At 36.6% G+C, this 17,381-nt stretch overlaps 1 protein-coding gene across 4 annotated transcripts in view; it reads left to right on the top strand.

Moving 5' to 3' along the window:
• The window catches only part of LOC134540990 (inter-alpha-trypsin inhibitor heavy chain H4-like), a 149,830-nt gene that overhangs the window by 80,995 nt on the left and 51,454 nt on the right, over window positions 1-17,381 (top strand). For all 4 annotated transcript variants that reach the window (XM_063384130.1, XM_063384121.1, XM_063384104.1 and 1 more), the window contains 3 exons: window positions 3,132-3,210; window positions 15,547-15,654; window positions 15,735-15,998. In XM_063384130.1, the coding sequence (XP_063240200.1) occupies window positions 3,132-3,210; window positions 15,547-15,654; window positions 15,735-15,998 (451 nt within the window). The remainder of the gene's footprint in view (window positions 1-3,131; window positions 3,211-15,546; window positions 15,655-15,734; window positions 15,999-17,381) is intronic.

Here is a 17,381-nt window from a genome sequence, read left to right as displayed (position 1 = left end):
TTAGCTCTCGATGAAAGCACAGATGTTACAGACACTAGTCAGTTGTTAATTTTTGTGAGAGCCATCCAAAAAGATTTCAGTATTACTAAAGAACTATTAAAAGTATGTTCTTTGCATAACAGAACCAAAGGAGTAGATATTTTTAAGGAAGTTAACAATGCAGTTGAAGAACATGGAGGTTATGAGAAACTATCTTCAGTTGTCACAGACGGTGCTAAAGCAATGGTTGGAAGATCATGTGGCTTTGTTGGACTTTTAAAACAAAAACAAGCTACCCTGCCCACTCTGCATTGCATTATACATCAGGAGGCATTGTGTGCCAAATCAGTAAGTGTGTCAGGCACAATTGCTACCGTTGCCAAGATCACCAATTTGATAAGAAGGGGGAACCGTTCTTTAACTCACAGAAAATTTCTGTCATTTTTAGAAGAATTGGATTTGCTTATGGTGATTTGTTATTATATTACACACGGAAGTTAGATGGCTTAGTCGAGGAAAGTGCCTAGTCAGATTTTTTTAACTGCGGAATGAAATACTTTCCTTTTTGAGTGACAATGTTCCACACTCAACAGATCTCCAGGAAGCACTGAAGAATGTTGATTTCTTGAAAAATTTCAGCTTTTCTCACAGATATCATCCAACATCTGAATATTTTGAATTTGCAGTTGCAGGGAAAAAAATCAGACTGTTTTCGAGATAATGGGTTTCGTTGATGGATTTTGAGAAAAAAAAATTCAAGTATTTAAGTCTGCACTGGAACAAAATGACCTCTTCCACTTTCCAAACTGTAAGAAGCTCTCAGGTGAAGAAATGGTTACTTTGGTGCAGTTCGTGGAAAATATTAACCCACTGGCTTCAGAATTCGACAGGAGATTTCAAGATTTTGAAACATTCCGTCCTAGTATGGAACTATTCAACAATGCTTTGAAGTGTAACATTCAGTGTCAGCCAAGAGAATTGCAGCTAGAACTCTGTGAACTCCAGTGTGATCCCTCTGTTAAAATGTCCACAGCAACTGGAGTAGAGTTTTGGAAACTACTTTTGCATGAACGTTATCCTTTGATAAGGAATTGGGCCCTGAAACTGTGTTCAAATTTCTACGTACATTTGCCAAGCAGCTTTATCAGCATTGAAGCACATAAAATCAAAGAGTAGGAATAGACTTTCCGATGACGTGTTATCACATTTACTTTGTGTGGCAACATCAAAATTAGATGTGGATTTTAAGTTGTTGGTGAACAGTGTCCAAAAGCCACAGTGCTCTCACTAAGTACTAGAAAACAAAAAAAAAAAAATGATAAGTGTACTTATAAAAGGTGTCTGTTTTTTTAAGAAATTCTTAGAATTATTTTTCTTTATTTAGTCAATTGTAATAGAGTTCATAAGTAAAAGTAAACAGAACATACAAAACATGTGTTTTTTTTAGAATTCCATAAAATTGTAAAAATTATGTCAGAGCGTGATTTAGCCCTTGAGTGTACTTTGAAGTGTTATGTGGCTCCTGAAGTCAACGAAGTTGGCCATCACTGGTCTAGAGCATCCCAAAATGATTCATTCTGTTCTTCTGCTTGAAGATCATTAGTCTGAACTTTACAATTGATTCACCTTGGATTTATTTCTTCAATAAGCTCATTGCAATCATTCTTTTCCCTTGATCAAAGAAATATTTTTTTTTTTAAATTGAGTCTTAATTTTTTTTAATGGGTCTAAAAATGATTAAAACTCACTCTTAGGCCTAAATTTGAATAATAAAAATCAATAAAGGTAAGAATTTATGGAATAAGAGCATTCTGTAGTAACTAGTATTGCCTATAACACATGTTTTTAATAAAATACATCAAATTCGTTATATTTTATGCAGGTTAAATGAGTTAAATTTATTTGAATAGGACTTAAAATTTATTAAATATACATAGTACTAATAGAATTTATGTAAATAAGTCATAATTTGAGGGTAAGTTAACTAACCTGTTGGTGTTTTTAGTTTCTGTGGGCAGTACAAACAATTTGCATAACTGTCGTCTTTGTAATATTGCTACAAAATTTGCGCTTTCTCTTTAATGTTCTTAATTGTTCCATAGTGATAACACTTTTGGCCATTCTATTGAAAACTCTTTCGATGATAACGATACAATTCTGAAAATGTGTGTGATGAGGCCGAGCACCGAGATATTAACAGTCGATGCATGCCGAGGCTTGAGATATTGGTATCTATATATGGTCAAGATATTGATAGTTGAAATATAACCGTTCATGAATAAAAACTTTTGACTTGTGTTCGTCCAAACAGCCATTGTGGAGTTTGAGGACATATAAAGTTTAAAGTTAGCTGTTCATTTACTGTGAAACAATTGCAGTCCTTGAAGAGAGGCGTTGCTGAGTAAATATTTTTATATTAATACTTTTAAAAAATTATATTCTTGAAGTATTTCAAATATTGGCAGATGTAATGATAAATGCTCAAAGAAAATGAAACAAAGTAGTAGGTACTATTTTCTTTGGTAGCATGTTACAAGTGTTAGTCGTGTAAAGACTTTTTACTCTCTTGTAAAACTGCTTGTGTTGAAAGATGGCTGACGGACGTTAGTGATCAAGATGTCAGATATTATTGATAGCAATAATATGACCTTAACATAGAGAAAAGTCGAAGACATAATACTGTTTTATTTTTTACACGCAAGGCCAGGAGTTGTGATGCGATGTTATGGACAAATATTACAGCTAATGAAACAAAAAAAAAACAAAAAAAAAACTTCCATAGGCTGTTTTAGTATCAATGGGTAACAAATAATTGAAAGAAATTATTCGATTTGAAATGTAAAATTGAATATACAATTATTCAATTAGAATTTTAAATTTTCGAATACTTGCAGATCCCTAGCCACATAGATACATGCACTTGAATTATTACGATGATTTATGTATTTAGAACAGTTGATGTGTAACCAGGGCATGCCGAATCTGTACTATTTGGTTCCGTAGGATTCCCCCTGCTATGTATTTGGCTCTGCCGGTCCGATCTCATCAAACTATGGAGCCCATCTCACAAGATGTTAGGCCCATACTATAAATTACTACGAGTAGTTAGTTCTATATGTTAAAATTTGTTTGTGTTCTTTTCTTTGTTGCAGTACTCATTTGTGACACCGCTGACTTCACTGGTAGTTGTGAAGCCTGATGAGATAAAAGAGGAGACCAGTACTGAAACAGGTGAATTTTTGTTACTGTGCAAATACTGGAATTTGTTTGCTGGTGTGGTTGGACAACCATTCAATTTAGTGAATATTTTAACAGTGTAATGAAGTTGGAGTAAACTCATAATTTCAGTCAGCAGATATTGTTAAAAAAAAGAAAGACCCAGTTTGTGTAAAAATCCAGTTAATCCAGATGAAATTTTAAAAAAACCAGTCTATATGTTGAATTTTAATCACAAAGATATGTTTTAGTATTAATCCTACATAATTTTGTATGTTAAAAACATAGGTCCAAGTGCACAGTAATAAAATTATGCTGTAGGAAAAGTTATAGCTATTAAAAAAAACTAACATTTATAGTTTAACACAAATAAAAATTTAACTATGTGCTTTTTAAAGCAAAGTCAGTTTTATTTGAATTTTTTTGTGATCTGGACAGAGTCTGACCGTATCTAGTCGAGGAGATTAACAGAACTCTGCTGTACAATTACAATAAAATATTCCACTTTTGATCTATCCTCAAAGAGGTTTATCCTCGTGGTTTATTAGTCTAAAATTTTTAATTCCTGAAGATATTTCATATTTTCTCTCAGCTAACCTAGGTAGAAAACTGCCTGGCTATATATATTGTTACGAGTAGGGAACACGGGTTCATAAGTACAACCCAATTAATTTTTAATACAGTTTTATTTACTACCACTATTTACATTACTAATTAAATCACCACACTTAATGTCTGTTCACAATACACTTAAGTATTGTCCAGGCCACAGTTCACACTCCTCACTGGAGCTAGACTGAACAGTGGTTCGCTCCTGTCCACACACAGCTTGGCTGTCTTTCTGGAACGGACTGGAGTGGTTGTGATATGTTGCGTAATCCCAGGCCGACCCGATACTCGAAGTATCCAGAATAGCGGCGCTTATTCACATTACTCCACATGGTGGCCTCAGTAAGACCGCGGAATTTCCAGGCCGTTAGGGGATAGATAACAGCGCTGCGGAAGGGAGACGCGGGGGCAGGGGGTAGTGAGGTCGGGTCAGTAGCCGTGAGGGCCTGCCAGGCACCTGGATACCTGGCGCATGTCGCAAACAAAGCAGTTAATGTTTTCATCATATGTTGCTAAGTATATTTAGATCTATTTTAGCATTTGACTCTTATGTCCAATCAAATGTGTTTCTTGCTATTGGCTGGTCGGTGATCAGCCGATAGTGATGAACTGCTTTGTTGCAACACATTGTTTTGAATGGTATTTGAAATAAGTTATTTTTAATCATATTTTCTTCAAAAAATTTTACTTTTCAGCATTTTTGTTTTACTATTTTTTTAAAGTATTTTATCAACTACAAGATTATTGAGTGACTCATTAGCTGTTAATGCCAGGAGAATAGGCATGTATCATTCAGTCTGACATATGTATGCAGGAATTTGTGAGGAAGACATCTGTAATGGCTAATGGTTAGAGGCAAGATGATATGGTGATCGATTAAACCAAAAAGCGAAATTGAAAAATGTATCGTCAAACACCAAAATGTAAGTCAGTACACAGCATAACACGGAAATGTAATGAGCACAAACCACAGTGAAATTCACCAAAATTACCTTGAAACCAGCAGATGATTGGAGGGGTTCCCTCAGGCAACCAAACCCCTGACCCGCGAGTAGTGTACATGTACAGGCAGGTGGGGGGACCTTGTGTTAGGTCCTGCCTGACCCTATTGCTGTGGAGAAAAATTCACAAGTGTTACACACCCTTTCGATTCATGAAACAAGATTACAGGGCACAGTCGGGGTACAATGTTTCTATAGAAAAAAACGTGGTCCGTGATATGCTTTGCTTTAATAGTGATTCTCAAAAATGTTGACATAAAAGTTCAGTTCACATGCTTTCTCAAATACCAAAGGGTGTGACAATGTACGTAATACATAGATAAGAAGTTACAAAATAATCCACGTAAAGATACTTAAACAGGCAAAGTTAATCATAAGCAGACATACGAATGGTTAATCATTAATCACAAACGAGATATTTTCCACATGAACATTAAATACATTTGCGAAGTCAAACACTGCACAATGCAGAAGCAACATTGTGGCCACCTCCAGCAGACAGAAAGAAACTGCATGGCAACACAGTGCCATATTGTTTGTGTCTCAATACGCAGAGACACCGTACACAAAGACTTCTCATGTCTTCAGATTCTACTGAAGACAAATATATGGTGCGATTTAATTTCCAGGGCAACCTTTAAATGTGAAACAGATTATCTTTTTTTTTTACAGGATTTAAATTATCTGGGATTTGGTAGGTCCCAATTAACATGAGTAATCGGTAGTTTACTGTACTTTGATTTGTCATGTCAAAGACTGGAGACTCTACTACAGAATAAAACCAACATATTATTTTGAACGTGGAAGAAATTAGACTACCCTCTTTTATCGCATAATTGTTGCACGCGCATAATTGTCGCACCTATATTTTAGGGCATCAAAATTTGAATAAAAAACCCTCTTGTGTAATTGTTGCATGATGTTTTTGGTTCTGCTATTAGATTCCGAGCTCTTTGTGTAGGTATTTTTTCCATATAAAACGATGTATTTTAAAGTCAAAATCTAATATTCTAATATTTATTCGGACATTATCACGTACTTATTTAATTAACGGAAATACAAAATTGTGTGATGTGTAAATTTTCTTTTAAAGGCTTTTTAAAAGTTATAATCTTTATCTAATCGTCTACGTCGCTGCGGTGTACCGCTTGTAAAAATATAACCAGCATCATTCATGTTTGGTTATGTTGCTTCCCGTATAGAGCGCGCACACATAGTCGAATATCGATATCTCGCCGATTGCATGCTACGCGTGCTCTCTGTTGAGTGCCAAGTTAACTACATCTGATGGCCCGCACTCTTTTGTGGTAAGTGTGTACTACGACGATAGTTGCATTCGGGTCACAGATTTTATTTTTCTATTTAAAGTTTAAAAAAGGTTTTTGTTGCATGATTTATTAATTTAAATTGTTTGGCGTGCTCTTTTATACTTCACTTTTTAAATAAACATACTTTCCATGAATGGGTTTTGTTTTTATGAATAACTTTACCTTAAAAATTTTTTTTCTAGAATAAACGTTGCACCCCTACTTTTCAAATTTGATTTTAGTATAAAATGTGCGACAATTATGCGATAAAACACGGTAGTCTATGGTGCCGTAAGAGAAGGGTATGACGCAGTGATAAATGCAGGTGGAATTCAACCAGTTAAAATCACAAATCCCGTGCTGCAAGCAGTGTGAATTGCCCATGCTTATGTGGATAGCATGGAAGAAAATGAAAAAAATGACCAATTGGAATAAAATGCAACAAGAGAGAGGAAATGCCTTGTTAGAGAGATGAGGAGAGATGAGGAGACAAAAAAAGTTCAACTGCTCCATGAAGTTAAGAAAAAGAGGTAGAATTATTATATATGAGCACATAAAAGGTGTCTAAATGTAGAAGTAGTTTTGCAAACTTTTAATATACTAGCAAATCATTTTCTTAAACAATATATATATTGAGTGTACATAAGTTGTATATAAATGAAGATTCTATTCCTTCAAAGTGAATGACTGAAATATTTTAACATTTTGTGATGTGAATTGTAAAATTAAGAAAACTGTGAGAAATATGTAGATGCTTTAAAACTAATTTTTAAAATAATTTTTAGAAAATTGAGCTTATTAGATGTAAAAGTAGCTATGTCTCAAAATATACTTAACAATTTTAACTCTTCAATTTAATAATTTTTTACAAAAGAAATTAAGTTGCTTGTTTTACTCCTAATGTCTTCTTGGAATATCTTATATGAGCATGCAGAGTTACTAGAAGCATTCCTAAGAGTTTAAAAACCTGAGAAAAATTTTTGTGGTTGTTTTAAATTTAATATATGCATGATCAGTTAATAAATTTGCATGTTAAATTTATTAAAATACCCCAACTTTTTTTCCAGTGGAACTTGTTTTTAAATAATGGAATGCAAAACCTGAAATTTTTTAATTCAGAGCCTTTAAAACCTGGAAATAACCAGGAATTTAGAATTCCAGATAGAGTGGCCACCCTGAAGAAACACAAGCGTCGAAATGAGCTACACACAAGTTAACACCTATTTGAGCGAGACTATTCAATGACTTACAAACGGTATACATGTTCACACTTTAAATCCTCTTAACAAAACTAAAAGTTCGACTATGTCCTCAGAAAGGTCAGTTTACAAGTGTGCACAAAGAAGACAAAGTCAAATGCACTAACTTACTAACATATTACGAAACAATTAACCAACGATTACGCTAATGTCTACCAACATTAGGCCTGTGCGAAGCTTCGACTTTGCGAATCGAATCGAAGCTTGTTTCGATATTCGATTCGGCTTCGCCAGTAATTTGCTATTCGTTTCATTTGAAGCTTCGAACGTGATGCGAAGCTTCGCATGCATTGCGAAGCTTTTTTTTTTAAAAAAAAAATAAAACAGTCGGTAAATACCGTCGTGCGATAAAGTGCTAGCTCAGTGAGTCCCAATACAGCCTTAGTTTTTCCTGCAAATCATCAAACACGCTACGAATACGAATATTAATGGCCACGTAAATCGATTGTATTGAACAAATGAACATCGATAATCTCCAGTTGCAGCCACGGCCGTAGTTGCTACTTTGTTTTCAGTCGTGAGGTGTGAGCTGTGAGGTTATGACGACATAGAGTAAACATTCTCTTTACCACGTAAAATGGCTAGTTCAAGCCGAAGTTGTGACGAATCACCGGGTTTTTGTTTAAAGCGTAAAAGAACAAGCCTTATTTGGGATTATTTCACCGAATCGGGAAGTTCGGCGGCAATGTGCAACGATTGCAATAAAATCTTCTCGACGACACGAGGCAAGTTTATTCACACTACCCAAGTCCAAACAAATTGTATAAAGAAAATTATGTCTACTAGCATACATCAGCTTTTTGGTTTTCACGGAAGTAGTATTCAATACTTATGAAATTATATAATCTTTCTTTTTATATGTAAATATCTGTTTGAACCTAACTATAAAATAAACTTGTTTAATTTTAGGAGTAAAGACGCAAATGATATTGTGAGGACATAACCGCACTTTATTTAGAGGTTTCAATAATCCTTCTGCCTTTCAAAACAAGATTGTGCGAAAAAAAAAAAAACTTTTATTTTGTGTTCGTTACCATTTCAGACTAAGAAATGCAAATAATGAAATATTTTATAGTATATTATCATAACATACAGAGACGTTTCGTTTAATTTAAAATGGATAATTTTATAGAATATAATATGTTCTTTTGAAAACAATTAAATATAAATAAATAAAAAAAGGTATTGTTAAATACCTCTCACCATATTTGATGATTCTGTGAAACAACACTGCAATACTTGCAGTCAACCATTTGAACAGTTAGGTTAGCTTTATTTATAATACAATAAAATGGTTTCAATTATTGGAATGATTATATTATGTTAGGATAGTTACTGATGACAGGGGCACATCAAAACAAAAGTAATCAAAAATTTCCAAATGCATTTTTTCTTGCTTACATTTTTTCTAATTCTGTATAATATAATTGCAATAGTTTAAGTAGTTTCCTGGTAATTTATCATTTTAATGGTTGGTTAGGTTAGTATGGCTACAGTAAAAATAATGTAAAATTTTTGGGAAGGCTAGGTTACTTAGCTACATTTAAAACGCTGTAAATTTGTTTGAATTGTTTGTTAGGTTAAGTTTGCGACATTTAACATATAAAGCCATATGAATGGTTGAGTTTGGTTTGTAGCATTTAAGATGCTTTGTGGGACAATGAAGGAACACTAGCAAAATTATTATTATTTTTTTTTTAATATTTTACTTTCTGTTTTCACCCCTCCCATAAATAATTGCCTAGGCTAGGTGAGCTACATAAAAAATACTGTGAATTGGTGTGGATTGTGAACGGTTGGTTAGGTTAGGTATGCAACATTAAAAATAATTAATATAATTTTATGAAAATGGTTATTTAATATTTTTTTTTTAGGTACTACTACTACACTGCAAAACCATTTGCAAAACAAACACAAGATGCTGTATGCGAAGTTACAGGAATGCAAAAATTCAGAGATGTCTCAAACATCAAAAAATCTTCAAGTAGGCCTAACACAACCAAAAATTTCCGATTTTGTTAACAAACACAAAAAAATGCAACCAGGTGACAAAGCATCACAAAACAAATTGCAAAAATGTTGGCTTCTGAGATGCTGCCTTGTGACTTTGTTGAAGGCAAAGGTTTCAGGGATTTACTTGGCAACAAGTACATAGCGCCCACTTACCCAGTGCCCTCCAGAACAACGTTTTCAGAACACTACATACCAGCTTTGTACAATGAAACCAAAGAAACGCTTAAGTCCCAGTTGTCGAATGATTTGCCTAGAATATCAGCTCTGTCTCTGACATCAGATAGTTGGACATCTCGGTCCACTGACAGTTATTTCAGCCTGACGTGTCATTACCTGCAACCAGATTTTACCTACATTTCATTTGCACTGAACACTGTTGCGTTGCAAGAGTCCCACACGAGTGTTAATATCAGCACAACGATCAAGTCTCTTTTGTCAGAGTGGGGAATATGTACGGAAACATGTACTGTTCCCATATTTTCCATTACAGACAATGCAGCCAATTTTAAGCTGGCTTTCTCTTCACTGTTTCATGAACGTTCACGATATTGCTTTGCCCACACCCTCCAAATAGCCATTGAAGACAGTAAAAAGGAATGTCCCGGTGTGAAAACTCTACTGAGCAAGGCTAGAGGTATTGTTGCTCACTACAGGAGGAGTAGTTCGGCTAGAAAACGACTACACAATCTCCAGGCACAACTAAATATGCCTCAGCTTGAGGTAATACAAAATGTAGACACACGTTGGAGCTCTGAATTTCTCATGTTAAAGCGGCTGTTACAAATAAAAGCTGCCTTGGTCGCAGAACAAGCCAACAGTGGAAATACAGAAATGTTGTCATCATCGGAATGGAAACAAGCAGAAAGTATTGTTGAGGTGCTACAACCATTAGCTGAAGCAACAGAAGAAATGAGTGGCGAAAATTATCCAACCACATCAATGATAATACCAATTCTCCACTGTCTAACATCCAACCTAGAAAGCCATGCACAACAGCAGAAAGATGGTATTTTGTTTGCCAAAGCATTGTGCAAAAACTTGAAGTCAAGATTTCCGAATTTCAAGAAGGAGCAAGTCAGTTGCATTGCAATGCTAGTAGACCCTAGATTTAAGGGTGTGCTGATGTCTGATGTTGAGGCAGAAAGTATTCTTGGTACTGAATAAAAAATTTTACCAAAAGAAGCAAATGAAAAGGTGATTGTAAAATCTAGTGAAGAAAAATCTGTTTTGTGGGCTGCACTTGACTCACTGCCCAACCAACCAGCCACTAACCAGAAAGAAGATGAAATAAGAAGTTATCTCAGTCAACCGTGTCTTCCAAGAAGTGACGATCCACTGGGTTGGTGGATAAATCAAGGAAGTAAAAAATATCCAAACTTGTCTGTTGTAGCTGCAAAATATTTAGGGATTCCTGCCACTCAAGTGAGTTCTCAACGACTGTTTTCAGTGGCAGGTAGTGTTGTTACCAGTAGAAGGGAATGCCTTCTCCCTCAACATGTTGAACATTTGGTGTTTTTGAAGTCAAATTTAAAATGACATTTGACATGTTGAACAATGACATTTGATATGTTTAACTATAATAACAAATCTTTAGATAGTTAATTTTTTTAATACTTAACTGCCTAAAAAACAAAGCACCATTGTAGTTCTAATGTAACTGCATAAAAATATGATTTGCTTTATTCATTGTAATATTTAGAATTCAATTTTTTGCTTATTTCTTTGCTTTGTTACTAGTAAAAATATAATACAGATAAAACGTTGAATCAAAGCCTTACTATTACCTATTAATCCAGTATTTAATAATTTAGGTGTAATATTGCCTTGTCAAGAAATATACATATTCACAATTCGATTCGGCTTCGCGAATATTTTTAGTATTCGATTCGATATTCGCTTCGCATCCAAAAAACACTATTCGCACAGGCCTAACCAACATCGTGTAGCATGGCATGCCTTATCCTGTGTCCCCACAAGCAGACTCATGTTTGCGCTAGCCTACACAACTCAAATGGAATCTGACTGACTGTGCGACCACTGACACAATACAAATTAAGGAGAAGTCTCTCACAAGCTTGAAAAATTAGCATTACCCATGTTTATAATGTCTAAAAACAAAGATTAGATCAGCCATAAAGAAAACTTATTAACTTCCGTCTGACAACTGATAGAGAGCATAATGTACCACACGCTATAGCGACCACAGTGACTCAAACCACAAACAAATAGAATGCAAATTATCCACAAACGTGTTTATGTGAACACTATCCTCAAAAGCCATAATAATCAAAAGTAGTTGACCTAAAGAAAATTTCTTACAGGGCGGTTCCAAAAGGTGAAATTTGCCTATTCTGTGATATTACATATTACCAAAAACAAACTCAAGATTTGCGTGGCATGATGCACCCAAATGTCCCTCTGCTTGGTAGCATACTGCCATGTTTGATACCAAATGCAGAAGAAAAACCCGGACTCGCTATGTCTCTAATTACAACTCGTGCGTGAGAGAGCGTGGAATGGTAGGAGAAAAGGAGGGGAGGTGACACATCCCCAGCGAACTCTATGAATCTTGGCGCACATTTCGAATCTTGATGTCGGCTGGCTTCACTGCCGGCTCAACCTCATATTTTCTATTAAAATATAGAATATACTTAGCAATTCTTTAGTTTAGGCTTTTATTTAAAAACTTAAAATATTAAGTACAAAGAAAGAAAATTATTTAGTATCTATGTATGATGATTTTTCAAAGTAAAGTAAATAAAAGCACTCTACAGCTGATTCCATACATATATGACTAAAGACCTACAGAGAAAAAAACAAAAAAAAAACAACAAAATGTAAAAATATAATTTTTTTTTTTTTAATATTTAATTTTGATTCTTATTAAATAATAAGAGAGGGTAACAAAAAGTAAATTAAATATTTTAAAATATTTTGGCACCAGAAATAAACATAAAGCCTACAATCTGTACACCTATCCCGCACTTAGCACATCTTCAGATTGCTCTGATTCATTTAACACGATGTTAATTTTACTGCCCCAGTCTTTAATAGCACGTCTGTAAATTTCAGTTAACACAAAATCTCTGCAGGCAAAAAAAAAAAGTCTGGCACGACGCCATGAAGTCTGTTTCAACTTCTGTAAACAACAGATGTGCCGTGGGATACAGTTAGCCAAACAAGGGGGGAAGAGATGCTCGTGCAGGACTACGCTATCGGCTGTTGTACAAACATCAGCTATGGCAAGTTAAATTGCGGCTATGGAGTGTAAAGGACTAAATTTTTGTACGTCCGTGCGTATGCTGCCGTGCCGTACCGTTGTCGCCTAGCCACAGACCAGGCCATGAACTTAGTGTAGCCAGTGGCAGGGAATTCACTCAAACAAAATCAACGTCTGCCCATTCAGCTGCCGGTAACTGTACGTGCTTGATCACTCATAATGCATCGTGTTCAAGTATTTGAGACAAAACTAGAAGTATTACGGCACACAGATTGTCATGAAGGCCAGTTTATGTTGGTCGCACTTTAGTTTTAAGCAAGTCAACTGTGCGCACAATCGTACAAAATAAGGACTCTTATCAAAAGTTTATAAAAGTAGGATGCTGTTGGTTGTACTAGCGGGAATACATTTGACATTAGATACCGGAACAGAAATGAACAGATGATTCACGTGGAAAATGTTCTTAAATGAATGTTGCAATGAAAAAAATAATCATTGGCCTGACAGGATTGGTGTGAACCAGGTGGTGATACGCGAATAAGCACTTTAATTTTTGAAAAATTAAAATGTAATTGTCCGGACACATTATTAGATTCACACCGCATGAATACATCAAAACTCCCCCAGGCATCTGATCCTAAATGGGCATAGTCCTGGTTAAAAGAAAAGATGGATCTTTTACATGCCTGACACTGTTGCCAGTGTTCAACATGGGTTCCGAGAACCAGGAATAAATACGCCATTTCCAATCGCGGCATGTTACTGGCGAGCGCACGGCTAGGTCGAGAGGTTGAGGAGACCCATCCCTTCTTCTGCCCCACCGACCAACCCCCAGCTCCGCCGTGAACCCCAAGACCACCTACAGAGATAGCCCCCTCTGTAGAATCTGAGTAGAACCGTCACGGAACCATGCCTCTCACATCCCTGGGACCCCTCGGTCACCCAGTTGCTCGTGATCCAGCCGAGGCCTATCCAACCTCTACTAGCTCAGCAGGCTAGTACCCGAGCTTAAGTAGCTCAACACTTCCACTCGTCAACGGGGCGGGGACCTCTCGGAGTGTTCTCCAATCGTAGGAGGACCACTACCACCACGTTTCCTACTCCACTCCTGATCCGGAGCCATTAGAGGAAATCTCAGCACGGAACTATCACAGTAAAGGATCAGTCCCATGGTACCCTTCATTTTTAGGTATAGTGCTTTCCCGGACAGCCTCGCAGCGGCCGAGCCCCCCCGAATAAGGACATGGATGTCCTTGTGTTTATCAGTATCAGCATGTCTCCCGCCCGTAGGTTACATTTGTGCCAGAGCCCGGGTAGGTAAGGTTACACCAAACCAAAGACTGCCTTAATTACCGACTCTTAGACTATCCTCCGCCCAAAGGGTTACAGCCTTGCCAAAGTCCGGATACCCTTACCGGGAGAACACCTCTGCCACGCTACCACCCTTCACTATTCCATATGCATCATGAATTCTACACATTGAATTCGATGCTTTGAGACACCACCTAGGGTTTGGGGGTCCAAAACCCCCTAGTGGGCTTTCTGCAGGAGCAGGGCGTAGTCACCTGCCCACAGCTTAGTAATCCACCAGAATTCCCATTCCGACACACCGAGGAAGTCAGAGGAGTGGGCACCCCCGGCATATCCCATATTTGTTTAAACACTGGCGCCATGAGAAGGCTATGTGTTGCCATAAGCAGGAGAGGCTATATATTCGCTTCACACGCCCTTTTTGGAATCCTGAACAAGAGCTTCACTCAGATACTAGAGCCGACTACAGCTCCGACACGTCATAGCTCTGCTCTTAATCCCCAGGGGTCCTCAAGGAACCTCAAAGGACTCAGGACCCTTAAGCCAGCTGGACAGTAATATCAGTTTCACTGTCAGTAAAGGATGGTTTGGAAAGGTACGTGACGTGAGTTGTAGGTCACGCCCGGGTGGGCAAGTCAGCCAGCTGACTGACGATAAAATATCTCCCGTTACGTGGCGTCGTATTTATCATACAAAGTGCGATGGGAGGCATATAAAGATTAATGGTGTGACATATTTATAATTGAGTGTTATTCTACACATTTATATTACGTTAAGTATATTTTCCTACACAATTTTGAAACGAACACATTAAATAAATTAGCCTTGCTATTTATGGAAACTAATGCTTCAGAATACGCGATTTCAAATAACACAAGCATTTTTAGGAACGAATTAGTTGTGCTAAATGAGGGATATGTAAAAAATATTTTTTTCCCACTACTTAAAGAGTTAAATAGATTTACTAGGTCTAATAACACCATTTCTTGGTTTGATAATTGAGTAATTTAATTTTATATATTACTGCATGATACGGTAAAAATAAAAATGTTAACAACGAAACTTGTCATAATATAAAACCATAACATCCTGGCTTTAGACATAGATTTTAAAATTTTTTATTTTATTTTCATACTTATAGATTTCTTTCTTATGAACTGAGAAACATTACAGAAGCATCTTGAATTTTTTAGTGGCATTTTCTTGTTTAACTTACTACATCATTATAGTATGTAAGATTAGTATTTTTTTTCTGTACATATTTTAAATGTCTTACAACCAAGTTTGAAAATCTGTAGGTAATCTTTAGGAAAATCTGTCATTCCCATTTCATAGTTATGATTTTGCAAGCACAAGTGGGCCATATCAGCAATGGGGTTTTTAATTCCCTTGGGAGGGGGGGAAGCCCCCTTGGCTCACTTCAGGATCTACACCCATGCTTACCGTGAATTGTTAAAGCAGTGTATCAACGTAATTGTGCTTGATATGTACTTATTTTTACATGTGTTTTAATTTTTAATGACAAAATGTGCTTTTATTTTTTACACCATAATATCTTGGCTTTTCTACTGGTTAATCACGATATTGTATCAGTGTATCATTCTAAACATATAGTGGTGCTGGTTTCTCAGGTGCAGTAGGGACAGCACATGGCGGTGGAGTGTTTGGGTTCAACAAGAAGAAGATGAAAGCACAGTGGAATCCAGTTTCATTTGCCACACAGTGTGCTCCCACAACAGGTCTCTCATAAGGATTTAGTTCATTGAGTATATAGATGATCTATCAGCACCTTGTTCAACATTTCTTATACTTGGTGCAGGTCAGATGTCAACATCTGGTTTTTTCGGTGCAAGTCCTTTGTCTGCACGAGAACCGTTTGGTACGAGACCACAATCAAGGATGCTGTTGGCGGCACCATGTTCGTTTGGTGTTACACCGGAAACAAGTGCAAAGATGATGGCACCACGTTTGTTTGGCGGAGGGGGTCCTCATCTTTTTAGCTCAGGAAGTAACCAGACCATGGAGCCCGCAATTTTCTCCTCTTCCGCAGTGCCACCGGCAGTGCAAGGCTCCAAAACTGCAGGTGAGTGCAGCTGAGACGATCGACCTCAACTGTGTGTTAACTGGAGGATTTATAAAACATAAGTATTTTTAATTTCAAGAAGTTTATTTCTAATCAATAAACATAAAGTTGCAAAATTATTAAGAGAAAAAAAATAAAAATTTAAAATAAAAAATAAGTTACAGCTAAACACATTTAAACATGGTCAAGTACCAAAAAAGAACCATCTTAAAGGTTTTTTATTATAAATTATCTGATTTCATTGTTGTAATAAATTTGCATTTGGTCGGTAACAATTTAAACAGTTGTAAAACATATAAAATGAGTTTTTTTTTTTACATAAAATAACTAACTTATTTAATTTCAGATTTATTTTAAAACTTTTCTAGAGTTTGTATTACTCTTAAAAAATGTTAAAGTTTACTACTGCTCTTGCTTCTTAGTCTGCTACTAAATATAGAGCTACATTTCAAATAATATAATGGTTTACTGACTAGGAAGGTAAAAAGTAATGTGAGTAACTCAATTCTTAACATGTCTTCAAGCAGAGCTGTTTTCTATATAAGATAACAGAACAACTGTGTAGACAATCAATTAATAGTACATTATATTTTAAAAGTAAAACTTATATTTCTAGGAATTATATATTTATTGTTCTGTTTAACACAGTTGTCGTGATAGGGGGTGGGGTTTCAAATCGGCTTACGTGTAGATCTTGGGCGCCACCACGTGGATGGGCACGTGGACCCGGCTACCGACTCTGTCCCAGGGCCGTGACGTGACCCTTGTGGAGCTAGGCTCGACTTCCCCCCCGCTAGCACTCACCGGCCCGCTTTCAGCGGCGGGTGCGCTATGTTACTGCTCGTGGGGTCTTGAGGCGCCCCACACACCTCCGTCTCTGTGCTGAGAAACTCGTGGTTGAGAATTAAGTGCAACGAGTCTGGTGAATATTGAGCTTTATTGGCATCGAAACGCACACTCACGACGCACACAGAAAATAGCACATAGTCCAGGTTTCTTGCTGACCAGGACACCGCGTGGTCCGGCCCCGAAAGCATAAGTCCGCGATTAATCTAAAACGCTCCGGGGAGCTTTAATTAATTAAGTTACACAGTCTGCCGCCAGGGTAGGCCTCGAAATTAGATTCAAAAAGGTTTAAAAATAGTTACTACGGCGGATGATAACGGATTAGTTGCGAGCAAAAGTTGAAGTCGACGAGGTGCTGAGATGCGTCCTACCCCGCACGGCGAACGGAAGAGACTGCCCCGGGCCCTGGGTGTCATGGCTGCAGGAAGTGCTGAACTTACCGTTAGTAATTTGATATGACAGACAATTAAACATAACTATTTAAACCTTTTAAAAATTACAAGTTAATTTAGATTTAAGAATTAAATATTGCAGATA

This window comes from Bacillus rossius, chromosome 1 (assembly GCF_032445375.1).
Source record: "Bacillus rossius redtenbacheri isolate Brsri chromosome 1, Brsri_v3, whole genome shotgun sequence".
NCBI classification, from domain to species: domain Eukaryota; kingdom Metazoa; phylum Arthropoda; class Insecta; order Phasmatodea; family Bacillidae; genus Bacillus; species Bacillus rossius.
Note: the sequence above shows the minus strand (reverse complement) of the source record. Positions and strands in the feature narration are given on the sequence as shown.